The 27,732-nt window shown below is 37.9% G+C and overlaps 1 protein-coding gene across 4 annotated transcripts in view; it reads left to right on the top strand.

Annotated features, from left to right (window-relative positions):
• The window catches only part of znf704 (zinc finger protein 704), a 60,449-nt gene that overhangs the window by 14,295 nt on the left and 18,422 nt on the right, over positions 1–27,732 (top strand). For all 4 annotated transcript variants that reach the window (XM_042012101.1, XM_042012100.1, XM_042012103.1 and 1 more), the window contains 2 exons: positions 25,336–25,439; positions 26,403–26,680. In XM_042012101.1, coding sequence (XP_041868035.1) covers positions 25,336–25,439; positions 26,403–26,680 — 382 coding nt within the window. The remainder of the gene's footprint in view (positions 1–25,335; positions 25,440–26,402; positions 26,681–27,732) is intronic.

Raw genomic sequence — 27,732 nt, 5'->3', positions numbered from 1 at the left:
ATATGATTTATCATAATGACTTTAGCAGGCTGTGTTGTCAGAGGGACGCTGATTTTATTACTTTCTTACAAAGGCAAACAAACGGTTCAGGGGGGGACAAAACAAAAATACCATATTTGGATACAGTGGGTGTTAAGATTGCACTGTAGGAATTGATCAATCCTTTTTGATACACCGTTGACTATAAAGCAGCGATCAATACCTTAGTAGAGACCAGATCTTTTTTTGTAACACAGGTATAGCACACACTTAGCACACCATTCAGAAAATGTGAAAAAGAGAAATAAAATCAAATATAAGACTAAGATTAAGTGGGAAGGAGGCGATTTCTATAGATGCACGTGATTAGTCAGGCTGTGCTGATCTCAAAAAGGCTTCATCGTTGTGTAGTTGCTTTGATACACACAAAAAAAGTCTTTGTTTACTAACAGTCAGGAGGGACCACCAACAGGTCCTGGCCCTGGCTTATAAGGAGTTAAAAGGTCCCTGATTATATCTGAGTACCAGCTGTCGTCATGTGTTAAAAAAGAGACAAGTAATCTCTTAAAATCATTGTCAGTGTCAGGTAACCAGTGCTTACATTAGAGGGATATTATCTAGTCTTCTTTAAGGTTGTACAGTAACTATCACATGCGTCGTGTATTATCAGACCTGCTGTTTGGTTCTTTGATTTTCTTCTTCAAGTCTTCTTTGAGTTCTTCTCAGTGGTTAGATGGTATAAAGGTACAGAAGATGTAAACAGTAGCTGAGGCAACAACAGGTGTATACTGTATATTGTGGGTACTGCAAATGTTCTACATGGACTAAAAATATTTCTTTTTAAAATCATTCTGTCTAAAACCTGGTGCTATTGCCAAATGCCTTGAAGCAAGTAGTTTAATTGGACTCTGTCAGTAATCATTGGAAGTAAGTTTGTTCAATTCTTGAAAGCCATCAGCTAAAACTCTGATCTCGGACACAGTTGAATGCTAATGGATCCATCCAACCTTATTGTTAATTCAGCTTTTGATTTATTAAGCACAGACTAATCAAAGGCAAAGCCGTCTTTCTTGGTCAATACCTGAGGCCCAGATTGAGTCGGTCAACAGGCTCCCAAGAAAACAACAACCGGCGACGCTGCCAGATTGAGCCGAGTTAATTTTTATATGCAAATTGGGTCTTTAATTAAACATCTATTGGTCTGAGTGGGAGAGTGTTAAACCATAGATTAGTGAATGAATTTACTGTGATGCTGGACCTTGGTAAGTGTGTGTTGGCAATTTGTGTGTGTGTAATTATTGTGATCTAAATCCAGTGTCTATTGTCTTTAAAGTCAGAGCTTGCAGAGCAGTTGCTAGTTAACAGGCCTACATCTGTTATGTTAATTTCAATATTAGTTTTTAAGAATAGGAAGAATCTGAGGACATTAGCACCACTGACTGTTTATCTAATTAACACAATTCACAGTGAAGATTCTTGTTGCTGATGACTAGTAGTAGAAGAACTCACTCATTATATCCAGCTTTCATTTCGAAGCCATTAGCAAAAATCTATTTGCAGTTATTGACGTCGTAAATAAACATAATGCATCTCCTCTGGAGTCTAAACACTCTTGACTGTCAGGGGAGCAAGACGTAAATGTGTCAGCACTGATGTTCAAAGCATCAGATGAGCCTCACAGAAAATACCACTAATATGCTAATTTGCCCTACATTGCTGTTATTGTTTCCATAAGGTAGTTTAGTGTTCAGTCATTCCTTACAGTTATCTATAATGCATAGTGCAGGACCTGAGAGCCCATTTTTATGTGACAGTTGGATCTGCAGGCCCTTTGCTGCTTTAGACTAATCCATAGCCCCCCAGCTTTAATGGACTGATGGCCCAGAGTGCTGCAGGAAAAGAAAAGCTCTAATTGATTCCATTGATGGATGTGCATTATGGTCATCTACGGTCCATACAAGGTGGTACTAATTGATGGCAGTGTCAAGTGTCTCACATTGTGTCCAAACAGAAACACTAATTAGGAGATGAAGCTACATCTTTCACTAAGTATCCGCTCGATTAAAAATTAAGAACTTTACCTAAACTGAGCAGTAAAATCCGCAGACAGTGTTAATTAGGATAACAGTACTTAAGACTGCTCTATTGAGACCACCACAACCCATTCCCTGTTTTTTTTTGTTTAAAAATGTAGGTGAGCTACAGAGCCTACCTAATTTAGTTGGAATATACTGAGGGATATAAAGCTATGACAGGTAAAGCTGTGCGACTAATGAAAAGCTACTTCATGTCAGTGTTCACTAATGTCAGCCTTGGATAAAATGAATGGAGACCAAGCACAGAGCCTCCACTTTTTACACATTACACAGTAACAGATCAGATATATTTACCTGCTCTAACTGTAGTGTTTTTGAAAATACAGTTTAATCACCTTGAATATGATTCATATGCCAAATATTATGAAAGGCTGATGTATTATATTATTATTTCAATCTAATCATATCATCATGCATCTTATTTTGGAATACACCTGGTTGCTATAATACCTTAACTGTTGATCCACTCATGTTTATGCTCTAATATAATTTTCCACAGATTTTACATGTTATTGAAGTTGTTCTGGTCTTGCTTTGTCTTGCTCTTCATCTCATTTGTTCTTCTGTCACTTCCTCTAAGTCTGCCTCAACACACTTTGATCTGGACCATCACAACAGTAATGTTAACAAAAGCAAGCAAATACAGAAAGTATGTGTAAATGCTGTATTTCAACCACTAAATTAGATGTATGTTCTTCTTTACTGTGTCAAAAAGAACATGCTGGATTTAACTCACATCTTTTGTATTGAACCAGATAACAGAACAATGACCAGAAGGAATGACAAATATAGCAACTTATTTGACCTTATGAAGATTTACATTTTTTCTCCTTTTTTTTCATTCTTCTCATAAAGTAAGTCAGCTATCTGTGTATGATTCTGCCAAATATCTAAGCAAGTGAATTTTATTATATATATTATTTTGCCATGTCTTTGTGGCCTTATTTATTCATTATTTTTTTTTATTATTATTTCTTTTGCCAATGAGACTTATCTTTAGTGTTGTGGACTAAACACACACGTTGTAAAAAAACAGATCTTGAGTGCAAAAATGTACACCCACAGGTTTGCAAATTTAATCGTTTGCCACCTCCTGCATAATGGAGTATTTATATTACTGTAGTGACCCAGACAAAGTTTTGGTTTGGGGCAAAGACATTGTGACACAACAGGGAGGCGACATGCTTTTCAAGTCAAACGTATTAAAAAACAAACCCAGCCCTCCCCATCCACCCCTCCCTCTTCCCTCCCTGCACTATTTCTAATTATGGCCATCAATTTTGACGCTCCATTGACCTGTCTGCTTTAAATTATTGATATCTGTCAGGCTGACAGGTTTTATTAATTAAAACGAAGATGTACTAATTAAAAGCACGCCATGAGGGTGTCATAATTGTAGCCCCTTTTTAATTTGAGTGTCACACACCACTTTTATCGCAGTTTAGCAGAGTGGGCGCCGCATGACAGAGTGATGGTAAAGGAACAGGAGCTAATGTGACAAGTAGTAGTTGCATATACGTGTTTCTTTATACATCTCAGTTTGGTCTAATGTCCATTATTTGATACCACTGCAATTTTACAGCAACTCCTTCTTTCTCTTTTACATTCACTTTTTCAGCTTTTCATTTCGTTAATTTCTTTTTTCATGACATTGTTAGAGCACGAGTTTTTCTTTGTGATAACCTGAGGAAGTAAGTGCTAATTAACTTCAGACAGGCCCATCCACCAACAAAACAGATTAGTAGCTCTTAGTGTATGTTTTATTGTGGGGGCCCAACAAATTAAACATTCGTTTTGGAGTAGTTAGTAGTTAGTTGGTTTACTCATGTTATTTTATATGTGTGCTCTTTTGTTAGCTGTATGTATTTTTGGGACGTTAGAGCACATGTTATAAGTGTGTTAATGTCACTGGATTAATGTAACAGTCAAGCTATGTAACTCACCTGCTGTCTCACATAGTGAGAGCCAGGCCACTCTGAGTTGAATCAGGTCAGAAAACTGGTGCTCAGAAAAAAACGGGTCTTTTTATTTATTTATTTTTTTTAAGTGTCCTCAGTCTGTTGAGCTACGTTTTGACCACCGACAGACTTTGTTATAGTCAGTAGTTTCCATGCTAGTCAAATCAGTTATTTCTATTAAGCTATATAGAAAACAAAGGTATGTACATATGAGATGTGCCTATTTTCCTTAATAATTACAAAACATCAAAAAATATTTCATAGTTAGGAAAAATGTACTATTATTTTCTTTCTCTCATTTTGATAGAAAACAAAAGTTGTTCAACACCTGGTGAAACACACAATCTAAACCAAATAAAGATATCTGACATTTAGCAAAATATAGAACATTTTGCTAAATACAAAAACACAAAAGAACGAATCGAAGAACTTAACATTTCACAAAAAACAAATGGAGTGGTTTCCATAATACAACTGAACAAACAGTTTGCAAAACCTGAAACACACTAAACAGAAATAAGAGAAAACACATCAATTTATCAAACTAAGCTCACAAAACAATAAGTAAACTTAAAACACATTACACAAACCACAACAAAAAACATTATTTGACAAAACAAAGTCACATTCAAAAGATAAATTAGGTGTTCAGCTTTGTTTTTTGGCTTTGTTTTGTGCACTGTTGTTTTCTTTTTGTGCTTTTAGGAAACTGAATTTGGATCTCTGAAGTATCCCAGAGTTTCGGTGGTTAATGTTGAGTTAATGTCATTATCTGGGTCATAGGCTTATTAGTCTTTAGAAGAATATTCCTCAACATTTTCACAGCTGCTAATAATGAAAGATATTTAGCAAATTTGTTGATTAAACTGTGTGCCTTCATGTGATCTCAGCTTGTATAATGAATTACAACTTTGATGTGTTAATTCCCATATGTGGTATGAATGCACCGTCTGGTCTAACAGATGTATGACAGATATTTACACCATGGGAGGAACTATAATGTGTTTAGTGTAGCTATGTGTAATTTCACCTTCAAAAAGGTCATTTTTCACACAAGCTGCAATCCATACCCTTTTGATGTCATGATATTGGAGCATGTATTAGACCGACTTCCTACTAAGGTTTGTTTAATTTAGCTATATTCCTTTTTTTCTTCTACCATAATATTAGATGATAGAAATACTGCCATTCTTTCAGTTTTGTTCATTATTGTTGGATCAGTAAAATAAACCAGACATGTACACAAACCTGTTCTCCAGATGTCCTCCCCAATGAAATCAGCTTATGATGTGAGGAGACAGAAGTTTAAAGAAAGTTAACATTTGTTGGTCTGACATCTAAGATCCATCTGCTTGTGTAGATCTACATAAATTGTCCTCAAATAGGGCAACATTGGAATATCCTTTTACCTCATAATCCAATAAAGGGCCTCCATGGTCTTTAGTGTCCTCAATAAAATCTAAAGCTACAAGTAGGCGGTGGACCAGAACTGTAAATAAGAAACCACGCAAACGTAATCCATCATCTGTTGGGTTTCAGTTCACTGGGAAACAGAAGGTATTACCCCTCTTATTTCTGAAATTAGAGCTATGTTTTGGAAGCTTATAGGAGTACTTTATTGAAGACTAATAATACTTTTCAAATTTGATACATTATTTGATCCCCGTGGTTTTTGCCCAGAAGCCTGCATGCTATTCTCAACTTTTGTGTCTCTGTTTACTCCCTGTTTTATTCCAGTAATAATGACTATTAAAAAGTCGTCCTTTGTGGAGCAAAAGCTGGAGGACCACATCTGCTTCATTATCATACCAAATCATATTTAACCCATGCCACACAACCTAACCTTCAAATGGGATAAAGCTTTAATTGCTTTATTTCTTCTCAGTCGGGGTCTCCTGTAGTATTCTCTGGCTTTTTTTTTTGTACCCACTTACTTTTTCTTTGTCTTTCCTTCTCTGCTTTCTTTGTTCTTTGAAGACATTTGTCTTTAGCTTCAGTAGTTTCACCTGCGAGCTGGCAGGTAGTGGAACGGTTACTGTACACACACGCATGCACACAGTATCAAAGACACACACGCAACCCCTCAAGGTAAACGTAGGTTTTTCACAAGTCGACTCTTTTCAGGTAGTCGCTATGCAGAACAGCTTGTAAATACGTAAACAGCCACCAGTGGCACTTTTAGCTGTAAGGTTGGTTGTATGAGTGTCTTTGTGTGGGTGTGGGGGTGTACATTCAGGGTGGCAGTGGAATTCAGAAGACAGCTGGTGCTCCCCCCTCAATGTGGAGAGGTCATTCAGACCATCTCCTGTTTTCCTCATGACACACTCATACACTGCGCCCCCACCATCAGAGGGCTTTTAATATCAACAAAGCAGCAGTTTGCCCAAACTATAGATTTATCACCTCCCTCCCGTCCTCCCCACCATCGCTTCTCTCCTGGCCCACCCTGTAAACAATAAGAGCCAGCGGCTTCGGTCACGTGAGCCACCAGCATCTGCAGATGGGGTTGTTATTGTTTTGATTAGGGTTTCACATGCCGAACTTGAGAGCTTGGCTGTATGTGTGCGTGCGTGCATGCAGTCATTTTAGGCACCGGGGTGGGGCTACAATCTAGTGCCAAACTTGAGCACTGCAGAGCTGCAGAACTTTGTGTGTGCTTTTGCATGTGTGCCTCAGTGTGTATTTGTGTGTTGATTGTGGAAGCTTTGGCAGCATTACCTCACCATGAGCTGAAAATGGATGTGTTTACCAGCAGCTTCTCTCTATCGCTTCATCTTTGTGTCCCTCTTAAAGCTCCCTCTCTTATTTTTGTTTGAGTCTCTCATCTAGGATAGGGGGGAACATAACACCCCCTTTTAACAGACACACAAAAAACATTTTCAGCAGTTTAGGTCTGCAGACATGCTATGTGGTCACACTCCTGCATGTAGCATTAATAATTCATAATCTCCCACTGACATCTATGTAAACATGGGTGCTTCCCTTGGCTTCTCTTTGTTGGAAATATGGTGTGTTTTACAACAGATTTACTCAACTTCAGCCACATACTTCAATGCAGTAAAAACTTGTGTCTAATAAAGTATTGTTTTCACATCTTCTGACATCTCTTGTCATGTTTGGTATTTATCAAAGCTGCTATTATCACTGATCTGAATACAGTAGTTCTGGGAAAACGGCTTATGTCCAATGATGCAGTATGTTGTTTTTAAATCATACAGATTGGTGTGTTATGTGCACATAACATAACTAAGGCAAACTGAAAACCTCCTCTCTTTCTTTTCTTTTCTTTTTTTCTTTCTTTCTTTCTTTCTTTCTTTCTTTTTTCTTTTTTTCTTTCTTTCTTTCTTTCTTTCTTTCTTTCTTTCTTTCTTTCTTTCCTCCAGCTTTCTTCAGCCCTAGCTTGCTGTATTCTATCTTGCTTTCTCCATCTCTGCTTTCCCGCTCATTTCCCCCTTCGTTCCCCCATGATCTGTGTCTCTCCCACCCTCGCACACCCTAGCCCTCCCTCTCTTCCTTTGTCTTCGCTCGCTGCTGCCTGCTTTGTGCAAGCGTGTGTGTGAGAATGTGTTTTTCTTCTGACTGACAGAGAGAGATGTTAGACCACTACTGAGCTGTGTGCTGGCATTGTAGAATAGGCAGTGTGGCTAACTTACACTAGCATATGAAATCAGTTGTGACAAACACAGTGAAGCAGAAACAAGTTGTTTGTCTGAGCACTCTCTGACAAAGAACTGTGTCGAATTTTGGCACCAAAGCCTTCTTGAAATTTGAAATCCGTCTGCGCACACCAGAGTTTGCTCTATCAGATGTCCAGTTGGCTTTTTTTCACAAGGGAAAAGTTATTTATGAATACATTTGCCATAATTAATTACTTAATATGCATGAAGATTCTGCACCCATAGAACACACACATGCATATTTCCAATTAAGCATGCAAATGTGCCAATCATTTCTAGTTAATATCCACAGTTGGGGTTAGCAATTAAGGAGTGTAGCACTATTACAGTTGACTATGACATGACAGAGTGATTTGTTTACCTTTTGATAGCAAAAAGTTGTAAGCAAAGACATACAGCACTGACCCAAATGCTAAGTGACAATCAGTGCATTAGTTGGGTGAACCTGTCCATCAATTTGTTGTCTCACCTGCAGCTCCTTTGAGCATAGACATGAAGACGTGAGTGGCATAATAACACACACACACATGCACAAATAGTTGGAGTATAGCTCAGACATCCACTGTATGTAGCTTAACATTAACCTTCAATGTTTGTTTTCTCAATGTTTCTGTTACTAGAATAGATTTTGCATGTATATTGTATATATTTACCAATCTGGTGCTAGCTAAATTGTCAGTTGTTTTGTTTTTTGTTGTAATGGAGAGAAAACCAAACAGTAACAAGCTGAAAAGAAGCATCTCACCACCTGTCATAGCAGTCTGCTTTTCTGTCGTTGTATGGATTCTCCAACTGGTGCCTGTACTGGGACATGGAGGGTATTCCAATTTAAATTCCAACAGTAGCCTAACTTTGGGTGCATGATAATATGCAGCATGTACAGGCTGCCCAACTTAATTAATAGTACATCTTCATCCACAAGAGACAATATGCCCTAAGATTTGACCAGATTTAAACATATAACCAAGCTAAGGCACCTCATGGTTTTTTTTTTCACACAGGAATTAATAGATACAATAATTTGTAAACTTTCTTTTCTCTCTACATGTCTTTCTTCTTTTAAGCTTAATTTGATTTCTGGAGGGTAGTCTTTTACAGATGCTCAAAGTATCAGAGGTGTTCTTAAGTTACAGTTTTCCTGGAAGAATGATGAAGGGATGAAAAAAACTCTAAAGAAATCCCTCTTTCATCCATGTGAGGATTGACACATCCGTATAGCTCTATAGGGATATTGGAGTAGAGGAGTCTTTTGAGGGACTTGTTGACATGGTTGAGAAGGAAGAAGGAGTGACTGGGCTCTCTCTTTTCCTGTGTCTTAGTTTCCTCTATCCTCTTTTGTGGTCATGTCATTTTATTTGTCACGGTCATCTCTTCATGGTCGGTGTCACATCCTTGTATCATGCAGCCCCAGATTAATCAGAAAAATCCACAGCTGATGGAGACCTTCCCCTCTTTCCCTCTGATTTATTTTTCTGTGAAATGCAATTTTCATTGCAAAAGAAATTTTAAAGCAAAAGGTCATCCAATCATGGTTGTGACTTATATTGACTGCATTGCTAAAGGATGATTTTTTTATTGTGACATTTATCAACATTTGTTAGACCTACGAATTCCCTCTCTAGTTTCATCAGAAGAGACACTTACAGTGCACATGCAGACACAAGTTCACACTTTGAATTGTTCTTAACATTTTAATTATTCATCAAATTGAATTTTAAAGTCAGCAGACCATTAAATTGGCATAAATGAACTCTGCCAGGTGCTGATAGAAGACCATGATACTGTTAACTTTTTTTTTTTTTTTAGAATATTTAAGCAAATAATCTGAATAGGAAGAGCAGGAGAAACAGAAGAAAGGACAAAGAATAAAAGGGGAGGGCTGTAAAGGAAAAAAGCCTTTGGGTAAATGTTGAAGGAGATCCTTTGTCTTGCCCCTGGTTCTGCCTGGAGGCTCCATGAGGTGATTGGACAAGCTGATAGACCTTCTAAGATGCTCCCCATCAACTCAATCTCCAGAGCTTTTATGAGCACCTTCATCAAACACACACACTCTTACTGGTGCGCTGAGACCAACAACCACCCTCTCCTTCCTTCAAAGTGTAATTGAGAAAGAGGCCCCCGCCTTCATTGTGTGTATCACTCTCCTGGGAGCTGACGAGTTGGAGGTGTGTGTGGAAGTATCTTTCTGCATCAGCTGTGGTTACAGCCAAGGTGTTTATAATCAAGCACAGAGGTGATAAAAGGGTGCTTGTGTGTGTTTATGTCTGTGGTTTATGGCACTTATTGGCAAGTTGTGTGTGTCCAGAGGGCAGGTGGGAAGAAAGAAACAGTTGGGGGTAACTCGGGCTGCTCTTATGACCCCAGTATCACTACAACCGTCATCACTTAACGCTGTTACAGACACAAAAACACAGGCTGAATAGGTGAAAGAGACCTTAGTTATACTTCTGATGAGAGTTTTGATGAAATTCATGACCAACCATTAAGGAAGTCTTAGTAACTGTGTATATGTCCTCAAACTGATTGTCTTTCCACTGTCTTAAAACTCTAGTGATTGTTTACTGGGCTCTGAGTGAAGCCCAAATGTAGGTTACTGGCTCTCAAAACTGTGAGACTGAATACATCCCATGTAGACATTACAGGGGGACTGCTGACCTGCTTTTACTCCTCAGCCTGTGTTATTCAGTTGTTCATCTACCGGTTTAACCTGTTGGCTAAAAGCAAGATGTCTTACATGTTTCTGACACTTGAAATCAATAAAATATGCTTTTTTTTTTTTCTTTCTTTTTTTTTCTTTTTTTTTTTTAAGATTTGCATACAATACTGCATGCAACAAACAGCAAATGTCCATGCATTATGTTACAGTTTGGGCAAAACCAATGAACCTTCCAAACATTACCAATGCAACATCTCTAACCATTTCATTTGAAGCCATATTTGGTTAAGTATTGAAATGTTTTTTTTTTTTTTAGTTCCTTTCGAACCTTTCTTGCCAAGTGACTCTGTGACTGAATTTAATGAGCACCCAGAGTCAAAACTCTGATGTTAACACCAATAAATCATGCTGCACCAGAGCCAGAAAAAGGCATAACAGACACACAAAGAACGTCTGTTTACGTCTCTGTTCTTTTGCTCTATTTCTGACACGGAGCTTTGATACGTCTTTCGTCTATCTGCATCCCTTTGTTAACTCAAGTGCCGTGTCATATGGGCAAACAGTGTTGATCCATGACTAAGAGAGGATATAAAATATAAAGAAAGAAGAGAGTCAAGGATAGGAGGAAAGGAGGATAAAATCAGCCAGCTGCTGGAAAGGTCGTCATAGCTCTTCTGGCTGCAGCCTTTGTTCACATCAGAGTACTCGCTGACTCTCACTCATGTCCATATACACTCATGAGCTCAGACATGGTTATAGGTATGAGCAGAAAGATAAACGTCTTCATGGAAAGTGACATTTACTCATATATACTCACACACATAAGGCCAAATGAGTAGCTTGGAGCGGCAAGATCCTGTCTATTCCCTCTGCTCATTAGGACATACAGCAACATCAATTCAGGGAAAGCCCCTGACACGATAAGTGTGTGTGAAGATGGGTTATCCCTGCTCCCACCTACTACCCTCTTTCTTCTTCCATCAGCCTCAGCAACATGCTCTGCATTTAAAGCATGCCTTTATCGTTAAAGCTGGTGTCATCTTTTTTATCGTTGGAAACATTTTTGGGGGGATTTTGTTGATTATTTCAAGTTGTATTTTGGTTCTTTAATTTTTTCTATTACTTAAAAAATGAAGTGTAGACCGTGTTACAGCTGAGGTTGTTATGATCATCTGACCATTGTCTTTAACCGTCTCATATCATGACACACCACATGGTTGGTTTTAGGTTGCTTTTTTCTTCCACTGTGTGCCAGAAGCAGCAGACAAGAAATGAAACAGGGTGTTGTACAACGATAGCTTTCAGTCTCTTCATGTTTTGGATTGTTGGTAATCCAAATAATGTCTGTGTGCAGTTTACTGACAACAGATTGTTGATGTCTAGCTGCACAGGTTCAAGTTACAAACAGATGACAATCACAACTTTTTGAACTTACTGACATACAGTATAATTGTTTTTCAGTTGCATTTGTTATTTGTGTTTCACAGAAACTTGAATGTCAAGGTGCTTGTTTTTTAAATTTTTTTTATTCAAGTTAAGATTCGATTATGCAAAGGGCATGCTGAGATGTAACGGTAGCACTTACAGACTACAGCAGGTATTGGTTCAGTACAATAAAACACATGCAAATACAAAATGGGGTCCGTATCTCAACTTAATTCACATAATGGCTGTAGATGTTAGATAAAAAAAAACCTTAGGTGACAGATAAATCTGAAGACACCATTTTTGTGGGCACAAGAGAATCTGGCCTCAATATTGTAGTGAAAATATACAATTTTGACTTGTGTAGGGACATTTTTAAAATGGGTTGAAGTTTGCTTGCTGCAAGGAAGAATGGCTTTTGTTTGCCATCCACCACAGAGGTTTTCACCTGCTACTAGGCCTGTCACGATAACAAATTTAGCTGTACGATAAATTTTCTCAGAAATTATTGCGATAAACGATAATATTGCGCAGAGCGCTAATGTGTCATTTTGAGACCATTCTCAACTAATATAGTGACATATGCCGTAATAATGCAAGTACACATTTTCAAAGGTCAATAAACTAAATAAATAAAAGCGCCTTTTTCACTGTTGCATCTTCAAATAAACTCCAGACAAGTAGACAAGCATGCCGGTTTTAATGACGAACCAAACTTCAGCACTTTACATCGAACAAAAACCCGTGTTCTTCTTCTGCTCTTCAAAATCTACTGCTTGTGAAACAAAGTCATTCTGCCCTCTGTTGGCCTTATAAGTAACTACAACCCAGCAGTTAGCTGGGATACCACATTCACATACGCCGGGACACCGGCCCAAAAGTTATGCGGCCCACTGGGAATCCTCCCAAACCTCTCGATTAGCCGGCATTGCTCTTAATGTGTATTTTGTCATATACGGTAGTATATAGGCTGATTCTATTTGCGTAATGTGCCTGCGGATTACAGGGGTTATTACGGTAGACCAGGAAGTGGGGGCTTTGTACTGACGTCGTAAGCTAGAATGTGTGTGTTCTGCTTACATGTGGGAAGCAGCGAAACAATAAAAGAGGAGATGCTTGCATCTATTATTTACATATTTCAGCATGAGAATCGGAGGTTTAGCGCGAGAGCGTGAGAAGCCACTTAAATACGCAAGTCTCACGGCCATTGCGTGTTGGCAGCCGTGCAAAACAAATGCGGCTTACCGGCTCGTGCTGCAACATGCTGCAGTCAAGTGTGACACTAGAGAGATCACTCCGCAAGAAACCAGAGCGTTTAGTCGAAATACTCCATAGTGAAACCTATTGTCATACACAGTCTATGGTAAAGGGGGGACGAAAAAAAATTATCGCGGCCGGCAAACTTATCGTGCTCTTATTTTCTTATCGTTCAATTAATTGACTTATTGCTTATCGCGACAGGCCTACCTGCTACTGTTATAATGGACAAAGAAGTCCCTTCTTTACTGGTGTGTATGTGCATGTGCTTCACAGTCAGTGATGCCATATAAGTGGGACCCCTGACCTCTAGCACCAGTCTAGTACATAACTGCCAGATATGTTTATGTGTATGTACAAGTATCTTGAAGGTAAGGATGTAATCAGGAACCCCTACCCTGCAGTGCAAATCTAGGACACACTGCTGAAGTATGCATGTGTGTCGGTCCAAAGGTTTATTAAAGGAAAACTGCAGCAAAGAGGAGCAAATGATCATTCCTCCTCATCTCTGTTGCTGAAGGGGTTAACTGCCTTTGTAATCATGAAATAGGAACAAATCAGGACTTAAATACATCAACCTGACACGTTCATCGCAGGCCTGTATTTTTATTTTTTATTTATTTTTTTTACCCTGCAGTGGCTTTTCTTAAAAACATTTGCTCACGCTACCTAAAAAATATCCTTTTACACATTAAACCATCTCCTGCATTTGAGCCAGTAATGTGTTCCTTCTTACTGTCTGGCTCATCTTTGTCATGAAATGTTTACTTTCAAGTTAAAAGTAGGGCTGGGCGATAAATCGATAAAATCGATAAATCGAATTTTCCATTTCTGGAGATTTATATTAATGAAAATTGGGATATTTTTTTCCATAATTAGCATCAGACTTAGCCCTCCCTCCACACCAGAAATGTTTGTCTGACAGATTTTCAGTGAAGTGATCCTTCACTCATGCCTGGGATTTAGCTGTGCGTATAACTGCAGTGAGAAATACTGCTCTCTATGAGATGCAGAAGTCAACTTTAGCCCAAAAACCCTCTTTAAGAGACAGCCTTCATCAGGGGAATTATTTTTGCAGTGGATCCTGTATGATAAGGATCCAGATGGAAAGAGATCACGGATGCATTGTGTCGCATATTTCTATGTGAGATTTGAAGTAACAAACTGATGGTTGTTAATTTTCTAATTTTTAATTGATACTTAGACTGATTCCCAATTTATGTTTTTAATGTAATATTGCTTTTAGCCACAGTGCAATCATAGAAATATTTATTATTGTTTTAACAGTCCAAACAATTTAACTTGTGAATATATTTCCTTTATCCAGGATGGTTGTGCTAACCATCAGGGTAAGTCGCAATATTTTCTATCCAAACATTGGTAAAAAAAAAAAAAAAGAGATAAATACTAAATGTATTTATACAAATACATCATTTTCCATTACTTCACATTATTTGTACAAAGCACATCTTTCCTCTTCTGTGGTTTCTAAAAAACAGCTACTTGGATTGGAAAAGGAATTTGAAAAACAAAAAAGTGCAGCAGACGCTGTACTTTTTCTCTCAGATGATTGAAAGTGTCTTTGAAGATTTCAGATAAAAAGACACTTAAATGGTAATATTCTGTATGATTAGCATTTGTGGCAGCCATGCAAAAAATGGAACTGACACAGGAGGTTCTTTTGTCGATAATAAATCAGCAGAGTGACACATGAACGCCCTTGAAATATTTTAATAAGTAGCTTTTAAGAGCCAGTTGAGTGTGTCAGTGCAGCTCAAAGACTTTTTTGCTCCAGAGAATGTGAAAATCATCCCATTTTATAGACAAAAAGCAAGCCTGGCTGAAGGCTTTTTAAACCACATTTATTTGTGCATTTATCAAGCTAACATGAAATATCCAAGTGGAAATCATTGTCTCTCCCCTGTGCTTGTGCCTTTGTTTACATATATGATCTAATTTCCAATTTTGTCCGCGCATCAGTCTGAGACTCATCTTTGTATGTGTGTTTGTGCGCGCTCCATCTCCCAGAGGTGATTGGCGTGTAAACATTATTAGATTCCAGTATTATAGGCTTAAGAGCAACTCAGTGGAGGGAGGCTGTCTTTCTTGCCAGTGCTTTCTGTTATATTGAAGATCTTTATGATGTACTCCATTAATAATGGAAAGGAAAGACTGAAAAAAACATTCATTTTTTGCTGGTAATAAATTGAACACTAAGAAAATTATATGATAGGGAGAGGCTGTGTGTCAGCAGGTCAGTGTCAACATATCCAACCATTAGCCATGTGAAACATATCGCCCCACTCTTGATTTGTAAAAAGGACAAATGAAAAACAAAACCTCAGTAGCTCTAAATAAGAATAAAAGAGAGACGGAGAGAATCTTACCCTGTTCATCTGTAAAAAGTTCTGCCATACAGCTGTGACTGTCAGTCAGCAGACAAATGATAAAGTAACACACACAGACACACACACACACACACACAGTCCTTGGCTCTATGCCCGACTAATGTGCACCACACCCTGGTTTTCTCTTACCAGATGGCCTTAACTGAACTAAGAATTTGATTGTATTCTTGTTGTTTAAAAAACGGGGAAACCAGCAAACAGTGTGTGTCCGTTTCAATCCTCATGCACTATCATTTGCTAACTATATATAGCTATTTGAGTGTGTGAAGTTGTATCAGTACATGTGTGTTTGAAGAGGACAGCTAAAATATGCCAATGTATAATCAGCTAATTAGCTGCAAGCAAATGCCAATGATTAGACATGGAGCAACTCTCAGCATAATTTTATTGAGCTTTAATGGTTTCATCATCTGGTGTAATCCATACATGACCAAGCCCAGACATTCAATAAGCAATTCTCTGTACAATGTACAATAGATGGTGAGTAGGATTTTTGTGGCTTAAGAAAAACAAAGGTGGTGCAGTTGGGTGTGCACAGGGGTCGGTGTCAATGCAAATGGTAAATAATTGAGCCTTTTTTCTTTTTTTTTTATAGAAAACCAAAATTGTAAACAGAGGCTTTAAATTTAATGTCTTCAGCATGGTTTGCACTCTTTGTTTATATATATCTATATAGATATATATATATTATCTTACCTAGAAGGTTCTTTTTAACTTCCCTCCATCTTTGATCCTGAAAGCTTTGAGAGTCACCAGTCATCATGATGTCTTCATTACCCACACTTCACTAATGGAAATGGATTCTGGCAGCTCCCTAAGAACATGAGACATCTGAGGCTTCACTTTTTACCCCCTTTTTTTTGAAGCACATGGGACGGAAAGAAGTTGCCTTGTTTTCATCTTCAAGCTTTTGTAGTTTAAACCATACTCTCTCATCCCATTTTACTTGCTTAGAAGCATTTTCATCTTTCAATTAAAAATGTCTCAAAAGTGGATATTCAACACATTTGTGCCTCTTGAGATGAAAGAATGACCATTTGCACTGTTTAACCTATTATTTACACAGAAATGTAAAAATGTGCATTGTTGCTTTAGTTTACAATGTTTTCACTCGGTCTTTATTTAGAGTCATTGCCTAAATTCTGAGCTGTATTGTGCATGCAAGGTTGAATACATTAGAATCACTAGTTACGTCTGATCAAAAAACAAAAATTTCAATTAAAAAAATATAAATTCTTTATGTACGAGATGACTAATTTCTCTGTTTCCTTTCCATTATCACCTGTGTGTTGTAATTTAACACTATCCTGTCTTAAATGTTTCCACTGTGTTACAACAACTCTGAATAAGGGTATCTTGACATTTTGTAGTGGAACCCATTTTCAGTGTTGGAGGAACACTGATGTAGGACACAGTTCACAGTAGAGCTCGAGTTACAGTGAATCTGATGGAGGTTTGTGACTGCAGCTGTAAAAGCTGAAACAGATTCTGTGTGGGGGTTAAGATGCTCGTGGCCCCTATTTAAAAACCCTGGCTACCACTCAATACATTGTTATGACTTGGAAGATTACATAGTACTTTGATTATACAGTGAGTGTTTGGGGCTCTATGATCAGATGTATAAGTCAGAGGCTTTGAAAACAAGAGAAGACTGTTTTAAAGAACGTGATCTAGATGTACATCACACTAAGAAGTTTTTCCTTTTGTCATGCTCCAACAACTTTAGCAGAAGTTGGCCTAATAAGTTTTTGTGTTGTCTTGCCAATAGTCCAACATTCTGCTCTGATACAACACGTGTGTGTGTGTGTGTGTGTGTGTGTGTGTGTGTGTGTGTGTGTGTGTGTGTGTGTGCGCATGCATCTGTATGTTGCTTCCCAAACATTTTGATTTTCATACTTTTTCTACCTTACCTTTTAAAATGCCTTTTGACACCGGCACCAGGTATACTGAACATTTTAAAAATAAATAAAAAAAACTTGGGGTTATATTAAACAGCCAATCATATGCTCGAATCTGACATGACAAAAAAAATGTTACCATGATTTTTCATTGCTGTTTGTGGTCATGTTAAATAATATTTTACCAGACCAAAATACAGAGATTTAATATAAATACAGCGAAAAGTCTCATAACAAATGGAAATTGTTGAAATGACTCATTATCAAACTGGATCACTAATAATAACAAGTTAAAAAAAATAGTTAAGAATGAGATTTATATATGGGCCACCGCCCTTGTTCCAGTACACATTCACAGGAGGGTAAGTGAATTATTAAACAAAGAATCCAGACACTGTCTGCCACTTCTACAGTATCTTTCTGTGTGATTTCATCATACGTGCAAGTCTGAATTCACTCCATGTCTTTGAGTGACCGAAATGATAATTTTGTAAAATGAAGCTCTGGTTGTATAATTTAGGAATTTATTAAAGAAAAACAATCTAAATATTTTTTATGTGATCCCATGTTAATATGGAGTCTTAATGGGCTGCTTTTCAGTCATAATTACTTATCTAACAAAAAAAACAAAAAAAAAAAAATATATATATATATATATATGTCAATGAGAAGACCTTTGTTGAGAAATACACTTTAAAGTTATCTAGAAAGCGAAAGAAATATCAAACTTTTGAGCCTGTGTGGTGTGTTTAGATTAGCTAGTTTACATGCAATTAAACAGGCTGGTTTTGGTTAGACAAATACAGTATTTTGTCCCCCCCCCCCATATGAAGTAAACATGTAGAGCAAACATTCAGTGTAATGTTGTTTGAAAATTAAAATGTAACTTTAACAAAAAATGTTGGAAAACAAGTGAACTGAAATATAGAAAAGTGTGACGTGTCGTGGTAAAATGGCGACACCAAAGCTGCATTTTTTTATTTTGGACATCGGCTGCATGAGCTATAAAATTCATATTGTGGCCATAAAAGTGGATCCTGCTTACAAGCCATGAGCTCGAATTTACAACATGTAAACAGCATCCAGCAGCTGCTGGCGGCACATGTCCCAACTTTATATACACTCGCATATGTGTAGGTCAAGACCTCACTCATTATGATATGTAAAGCAACAACAACTGCACACTTCACTACTCTGAAAAGGCAGCTTCCTGCTCTAATGCATCATTTTGTCTTTGAGATTTTATTGAAATACTGTTTTCTGGATGTTCTCTAAAAAAGGACTGTTGTAGGCAATATGGCTGAATGATGCATGCGCATCAAAGAAATATTCTGAGTGTCTCACTTCGTACACACCTGCCAATAAAAAGCTTTGCCCTTCGTGCATCTTCTGATTTATAGGAGCTTATGAAGGGGAAATGGGCTTCATAGTCCAGTGGCTGTTATAAACGAGTAGACCTCCCCACACCGTGCAGCATCAAAGAGAAGAGCCAACCCAAACACACACACATATTTATACACAGAGGCATACACACAGTCTTGCTTTTGCTCACTTACTGTGTTTGCTGTATGATCTGGTAACAGAAGTCAAAGCAGCTCCAAATGTGGGAGGGAAAGTTAGTGAGGCCCAGAGAGCAAGAAAGAGGCACAAAGAATGGAAAGTCAGTCCAACAGGGGTGAAGGGAGGAAGAGGAGCAAGAGGGCTGAGTGTAGACTGAAGAGTGTAGGAGTGAGGGGTGCGCTTGGCAGCGCTGACTTGTGTTTCAGGGGAATTCCTAAATCCACCACACCTTTCAGCTGCCTTTATTAGAAATGATTGATAGTGTTTTGGGTTCCATAGAAACTAACGCTGCCAGGGTTTGTTCGTGAATCTGTGTGTGTGTGTGTGTGTGTGCTGAGACTGACCTTGGCCCAATTAGCTTCAAAGAGTTTGGAAAGCAAGTTTAAGAAAAAAAATAAATTGTAAGGTGCTTGGACTCATATAAAAACACAAGTATCGTTGTATTTAAACTTGCCAGGATTATTATTTATGACATTATTTAGTGAATCTGACCTTCAAAATCTTTTAGTAGAGGAAGGCTGAATCTCGTATTGGCACCCAAATGTTCACATCTCAGTATAAGACATTTAAAAAAAAAACCCAACAAAAACAACTGATTTGTAGACATTCGAGGAATTTAAAGCTGTGAACATTTAATTAAAAGAAATCTGCATGAATTAGGTGGATGAACTGCCCACTCTGTTTTAAATACTGAACAGACAGCAAACTTGCACTAAAGCTTCCTGTTTTAATATTGCCAAATTCATGTGACTGGCTTTTTAATGTCATTTATTCAACATGATGCTGTAAAGTAGCTCATAAAAAACTGAAATACACACCAACATGACAAAAGATCGGTGACTTATAGACTTTATAAAAGAACATAAAAAAAAGCTTAGAAAACCCAATAAAAAGCACAACAGCAATGAACAAGTAAAACCAAAAATGCAAAAGTAAACATCAACAAAACAATCCAAGAAGAAACAAAATGTTAGAACATTTCAGAAAATGTCAAATTAATCAATGCAGCATTTAGCAAAACACAACAGTTTAATAAAATAAAAATACAACACATTCAGAAAACCTGTAAACATTTTAGAAAACTCAACATAAATAACAACACATAAAAAAAAAACTGAAAAGAGAAAAAAAGTGAAAAAACACCTAATATACAGTCTGTGTTTGTTATGCCCACTCAGACGTAATACATGAACTATTTCAGTGTTTTTCCCACAAGATGTTTACATATTTCCACCTTAATAAATTATAGCGTTGGAGTTTTCTGTCATCAACGTGCAGCAAAGCCTAAAAATGTGAGGAAAAGCAAAAGCCAGCCCCATATTTCATTTGCTGCCTATCTACCTGTTAAGATGGTCACAGTAACATGAACTCCTGTTATTTTCTTTGCCTGCACAGTGTTTTGCTTGAAACTGGACACTGCCTGTCCCCCACAATGGTGGCGACTTGACTTCAGACGTACACACACATCACCCTGCCTCCTGTCTCGGTTGTACTCATGCAGGCTCATTGTTCAGCCAGATTCACTCATGTTACCTAAAAACAGGGCACACATCTGATCAGAGACGTACAACAATTTCAGGCCTTTCATTGAGAGCTTGGCCAACCTCCAGATCTTTCTCTAAACTTATCACAATGACTGAAGAGGGAGCTGTTGTTTTACTTCTACTGTACCACAGAAGGTTAATACCATCTTATCCCTGCTTCTAATTTGAACTCATTGAGTTTCTAATTTTTGTTTTCAACATGTCTTCATGATTTTCTCAGTGCTCAGTCAGTGATCCGCTTGTCTTATTATCTATGGGAGATCCAGTAGCTCTTGTATGTAACAAATGGACTAAACTTTGCTACTTGAACTTCTGCTCCTTCCTTGTACTTCCATTTAATACAATATCAAGGGGATGGAAAGGAGGCAAAGTCACATTGACTCCAAAATGATGCAACCTTTGTCCACTCAAATAGGTGGTCACACTTTTTTTGTCTGATAAGACCTCGCCTAAAGACTGTGTGGGAGTGGACAGCTGATTGACATCTGTCTGTCCCTCCTATTGATTTTGTTACATCTACAAAAACTTCATTGTTTTTGTTTTCTCCAAATTTTGTCAACTTTCTTGTTTTCAAGATCAAGATTCACTGCTTAATTGGATTGTCTTTGGAGCTTGAAAGGTCAGTTAGATTGTTGATTAATCTGCAGCAGCATGCTGATTAAAAGATCAGGATGCTGTAATTTTGAGGGAAAAAATGATTAATCAGGTTCAACCTCTTGAATAAGAGTGTTTGCTGTGGGTTTTTTGTTTGTTTTTTGCATTATGTGATAATATACACACATCTTTCTTGAACAAAACAATCATCTGACTTTCTATTATTTATTATATTATTTATTATATATTATTATTCCTATTATTTATTACTTAAGAAAATAACCGGCAGGTAGTTTATTAATGAGAAAACTTGTTATGCAAAAGCTTAGTAGTTGTCTTATCTATATGGCATCTTTCTATTTTTAATTAAAAATATTTACCTTTGTGACAGTGGCATTTAGATTTAAAGTTGAGAGCAGAGTAGGAAATAATCAACATGCAACATGTAACTACTCAGGTACCTTTTTAAAATTAAGTGTATTGCTGTGTGTTTGTGTGAATTCAGATAGTTGTCTTGAAGACTGATTCAGTTTTGCATGACAACACTTAAGGGCAGCTGTAAATGAAACACAGAAAATTAATCCATCCGTTAAAAAAAGCAGTCTTTAAAGGTTTTAACAACATTCATGGCATCTTCAGGGTAAGCTCACTTTCCATTTCTGAAAAGCCAAGAACAAGATAAATTTACATGGATCCTTTTTATGTTATCTGCTTTAGTAAACAAGCTCTTTACTTTCAGTGTTTATGTTGATGAAGCTGTACGTCCAGGAAGCCTCGGGTCAGATACAAGAAGATGTTAATTGCAAATGATTAAAGTGAGAATATTAAAGTGCAAACACTGACGCACACACAGTGATAAACATTTCAGTGTATGAAACCCATTTTTCAGAATTCACTTCTCAATCCATTAGCCATCCCACCCCGTCTCCGTGTAACATGTATCCTGTCTCTTAACATATCTCTCCAACACACACACATTCTCAGTGTGTGTGTTAATTACAACCACTTGCAGAATATCTAAGTTTGATAAGACCACTAATGACAAATGTGATTTGGGAAAATCTCTTTTCTTCCATGTCATACATTACATCTTAATTATAAGTCCTACTAATGTGTTTTACTGAGATTTACTCTTTCATATTTCAGGATGGACAAATCTCAAAGTCGTTATTGTCTGTCACTGTTGCCGTGGAGATGATATCTATTGTCACATGATAGCCTCCCAAGGTGACCAGGAAGTGGTTTTATGGCAACACAGGGTGGGGGGTTACCAGTAAAAGTGGCATTTGTGTGTGCAGCTTCCTTTCTTGATTTATGTGGAGGCTGTAATGACATCATATTCAGCAGCAGGAAGGGTAATAAATTAGCCATCAGCTAATGGAGGCTGAGCCTCTTTCTTTGTTAGACCACACTCTCTTCTCCTGTCACTCTCTCCTTTTGCTGTGAAGTAAATACACTTTTAATTGTGCAATTCACTGAAAATAAAACTGTTCAATTAGGATTAAATTCTGTCACTTTAATTACATTGAAAGTGACTAGTGCCATCAAACTGAGCAAATAATTTTGCTTTATTTTTGAGAACATCTGTAATTAAATGTCATCTAAAAAAAAATACTAAATTATATTGGCTCAGTCTTGCAGTGTTCCTTTTCAGATCATGCAATTTAATTTTTTGGAAAAGGAAAATAGACCAGAAAGCTGTTTAATTAAACATAAAATACATATAAATATGTATTTTTTGTGAAAATTTTACCAAATTGAAACCGTGCAGTTTTATAAAAATGCTGTATTCCAAAAATAATACCCTGTAAAAGTTTTTTTCTTCTTCTCCGTCTTCTTCTTTTTATTCTTCTTCTTCTTCTTCTATTATTCAGAAAAGGAAACTCTGGAAATCCCCGTTAGCTCTTCTAGCTGTTTTAAGTTGTAGCTGCTAACACAGGCCTCCAGTCCTCACTTAGCATCGGCAGCCAGTCTCAGGTTTTAGTGGAGCTTCGCAGACGTTAAAAATCAGTTGTGTGATCAATCATTTGTGATGCTCAAAACAATGAAAACGTTGTTCTTTAACATAAAACTGCAAATGTAATACTTGATGATTTAAGACATTTCTCTTTAAGCCTCTGTTTGAAAAGCAGTTTGCAGTTTTAAGTTTACTTAATCGTCTAACGTGTGTGTTGTGGAGCATGTGGAGTAAGGGACTTTCCCCTTTTTTCTTTCTATTTTTGATTTTCCTGGGTGCAGTCACGCTGAAGGGGGAGCATTTGTGCCTCAAAGCTCTTCTAAAAATAATTGTGTATCACATCTGGACTTTGGGTTATGTTGTGTTGTTCTCCTAGTCTAAAGGGCAGTGACAATCATCTCATGTCTCCAAGGTCTTCATCAGTCACTTTCTGTAACTATGCAGTACTGCTGTAGAGCAAATTTAAACAGCATGCAGAAACTTTTTTTTTTATTATCCTTTCAGTTTGCAGATGTGTGCAGCTAGTAGTTATTAGACTGTATTATAAAGTGTATAAAAGTGGGTGTAGCCAGCATGACATCACTCACTGATGTGTCAGTTGCTTCAACTTCAGCATCAAACTGTTTGCAGCTTTGACCGTCTTCTTCAAACCAGAAGTATTAGGAAAAGAGGATGGAGCTGGAGAAAAACAGCTGGATGAAAATATGCCTCTTTGATATCTAATATCTGTTTAAATGTTTACATTTCTTTTTCATTTTTCAAGATGTCCAGCAGGGTGAGAATTGTTGCTAATGAAGTCGTGACCATGAGAGGTGTAAACCACACTTGACCCCATATTTCATGAGTGAAATTAATGTTTTTTTGTGGAGGGGGTTGGAGAACCAGAGCTACTGTAGCTCATACTACAAACTATGCACACACGAAGAGGAACATTATAAACTTCACACACACAAGGGGGGATCGTTCAACAGTATGTGTGCAGTCTGTTGACTGTTTACTTGCATCTTTTGCACAACTGTATTGTATAAGTATAATTATCTGTCCTGTCAGAGCATTTGTTTGTTTTTTTTACCTAAGTTGAGGAAGTAAACACTAACTTCTTTATTAACAGTTTGGTGCCTTACTATACATAAAAAACAATGAAGATGCATCTCTTTCTGATCCCATGAAAGCTGGGGATGACTGATGCCACGTTCCTTCAAGGCAGCAGAAGATTTCATCATTGTAATAGATTTGTCTTTGATCATTTGGTATCCACACACCATCAAAGCCTCACTGGCTTGCACACAAAGAGCTTGTCACGTTTATAGTGAACATGCAGCACAGGTACGGTGTCAGTAATAAAGCTATTGACATCTCTTTGATCACAGGGATTGTGTCTCTTTTTTAGGAGTGCTACATGCCAGAAGATTAAGATGCCTGTCTACTAGTCCACGATTTCTTCACGTCAAGTAGTTGAGACAAACGTGCGTGGATTTGGTTACAGTCTGACATTTGGATTGAAATGTTTGTGTGCTGTGATAGTCATCATCATTAATCTGGCTCGGCTGTATTACCTTTTCATTTTGTAGTGCAGTATTTCAGCTGTTAACTGCTGGTTTTTCCTGTGCAGTCTGGGTAATTGTGCTTCAGAGAGAGAAAAAAAAGCAAAAACACTTGAATGTAATTAGTAGCTTATGTTGCAGCAGTATGCAGAGCAGAAGGTTTGCTTTTTGTCTGAAAACATCTGGCAAAGGGAGGTGAGGAGCACAAGTGTGTTGTTGTCAGTGTGTTTGGCTGTCCAACTTTGGCCTTGTAAGTTGTATGTTTGATGTTGCCTTTAAAAAATCTGATTATGAAAGCCAGAGTTTCTCACACTGAAGGTTATGTTGAAGTGATCTGGGATCTTTTTGCACCTCATTGGAGTTATTCTTTAGAAACTGATGGACTTAACTAACAGAAACATCACATTTTCCATTAGTGATGTTTTCAACATTCACAACTCCTTCTGTGGTTTAATTCTACCAAGTGTTAATCTCTAAAAATTGACCAACTGCAGCGAGATTAAGCATCTGTTTACATTAACGCCTCACATTTAGTTGCAAAGCCGTATAGCACAGCTATAGCTATTTTTTAAAGGAAAAAGAAAAGACAGGAAATTATTTGTCACTTTATAGCTAAAAGGTGGCTGCCACTGGTGCCACTAGGTACTCAATGAATAAAAGAAACAATCTTCTGTTTAGCAATCATTTGTCATCTAAATGTTTGTGAGCCTGACATTTATAATAACCGAATGGGAAACGATGATGTTCAGTAACAATTTCTTTGTTTTCTGTTGTTTTGCCAGACGGTCAGAGGAGGAAGTGGATATGGACAAGGTGACGGCTGCCATGGTCCTGACAAGTCTTTCCACCAGCCCACTAGTTAGGAGTCCACCTGTCAAAGTCTGTGGTAAGTTTCTGCAGTACAAGGTGTGGGGGTTGTCACAGCAGAAGTCCTGTGACAACCAAACACAGAAATGTTGCCCCACCTCAAGTCAGTCATTTGTATGTTCTGTGTATGATGACATTTCCCTCCGTCACAGCTGTTATCTTGTGAATGCATGTGGAAGCTTTGGCTTATATATTACTGCCACCTGCTGTGCTGTAGGATTGCCTCATCAATGAATTGCTCAAATCAATAGAGAAAAACAAAGAATCTGGATCTCAGCCACTCAACATGGTGGCAGGAATCCAAAGTGCCCCACAACTACAGTCACATGCAGCCGTCCATTCTTTTTATCCACCAACCGACTGTCCGCTCTACCAAGCAGCCAGATGCACACATGCATGAAATGGCTGTTAAATACCAGCTACACAGTCACGTTACAAGTTTAAAATGATTCAGTGTGCTTTTTACATCACTGCACACCTGATTGGCTTTTGATAGTTAATCAAATGAACAATTCTTAGCTTGAAAACCAGTCATAACATTTGCTTTTCTCCCACACAAAACAACTTAAGAGACATTTTTTCCTTGTAGCTAGTGAGCCCCTGGGTCTTTCATGGAAAATACTGCTGCAGCACAGAGACGGAAGTCTGATAAGAGAGACACCCCACTGTTCACTTAACAAAACTGGATCTCTCACTCTGTCTTTTATACACACACATACACTCTTATATACACACACACACAGCCTTTATCTTTACAAAGTGAGATGCTTTCTTGCTTGATGTTCAAAAGAAACGTGTCTTTGATCCATAAAAACAAGACCTTGATAGTGCCTTAGAGGAATCACAGAGCAGAAGAGTTACCTTTATTTTCCTGTGTCAGATTTTTACTCCAACATTCAGCCTTTACCCTCCTCACATCCCTCCTTCTACCATTCTCTGTTCCTTATATTCTTTCCTTCTCTGTTAATGTTCCTCTCTTCAGAGGGTCTGAGTGGCTCATGGAAGGACAACGGCTCAGCTGGACCATTCACCCCATCTAGTAACAGCTCCTCAGGGGGCTACTGGAGCTGGTCTGCTCCCAGTGACCAGTCAAATCCATCCACACCTTCCCCGCCACTGTCTGCCGACAGCTTCAAGCCCTTCCGTGTACCCAGCCTGGGTGGAGCAGGATCCGGCCCTGCAGGACCTGAGGACCCCAGTCTAGATGATCAGGATGGCAGCAGCCTGCTCTTTGATGAGCCCATTCCTCGCAAGCGCAAGGTAACTGTTGTAAATGCAGCTGAAACTGCTGCATTAAAACATGAATGGATTATTATGTGGTAGTTTACCTTGACATGTAAGCAAACCTAAACAATGTTAGAGGCAAAAATAACCTTCTTCAGGTCTTCTTCAGATTTGTGATGTTCTGTCTCCATTTGTTCCTGCACTCTTATAATGTCCTCAAACTGTCAGTTGGTACCAGTTAGCAAATTTTACTATCTGCTAATCGCACAGGGGGAGTTGTCAATGGAGCGAATGAGTAAACACTTAAAACACACCCTTTCCATGTTGCTTTTCTTTGAGATTTTTAAGACAAATAGAAACATTTTTTTAAAGCACTAAAGCCCCTATTTTCAAATTAGAAGTGTCATGCAAGTAAACTTACACTAGTGGTACGTGAAATGCTAAAAAAAGTTAAAATAAAATGGCTTATAACCAAAGAAAAGGCTGATAATGTGTAAGAACAGGCTAAAACTTTCATGAAAACTGTGAACTTTTCAGGTTTTAATAAGAAATTTCTTATTTAGATCAGTAAGTGACGTATTGCCATTGTGTGTCAGAGTAGGTATAATGAGTACTTTTCCAGTTCTGTTAAAGCAGTCCTTCCTGGTGAAGCTGTCCCAGACTCATGCATCTGATTTCAGTCAGCTCTCACTGTATAAGTAAGGTCAGATGTAATCTATTCACTGACTCATAAGCAGAGATGAAAATGGGACAGCAGAAAATGCTCAGCTTTTTTGCTCCTCTAATTATTTTTCCTCCGCAAACACCAATCCTCAACACTTTTTTTTTCTCACTCATCACTTCATCTTGTCTCCTTTCTACACACCACTGACAGCTTATAGTCATCCATTAGTTCTTCAGATGTATGTGTGTTGTGTTTGCTCCTTATCAGTGCTCTGCTTTGCTGACAGTGTCATCCATCTATAGCCCTCCTCTCATCCTCACTCCTTCCTTTCTGTCCTGTTTTTGCATTTTTGTCCTTTCTCTATATGTGCTTCCATCCTAGACATTCACCTTTCATAATTATCTCTCAAGCTTCACACACAGTC

This window comes from Melanotaenia boesemani, chromosome 17, assembly GCF_017639745.1.
Source record: "Melanotaenia boesemani isolate fMelBoe1 chromosome 17, fMelBoe1.pri, whole genome shotgun sequence".
NCBI classification, from domain to species: domain Eukaryota; kingdom Metazoa; phylum Chordata; class Actinopteri; order Atheriniformes; family Melanotaeniidae; genus Melanotaenia; species Melanotaenia boesemani.
Note: the sequence above shows the minus strand (reverse complement) of the source record. Positions and strands in the feature narration are given on the sequence as shown.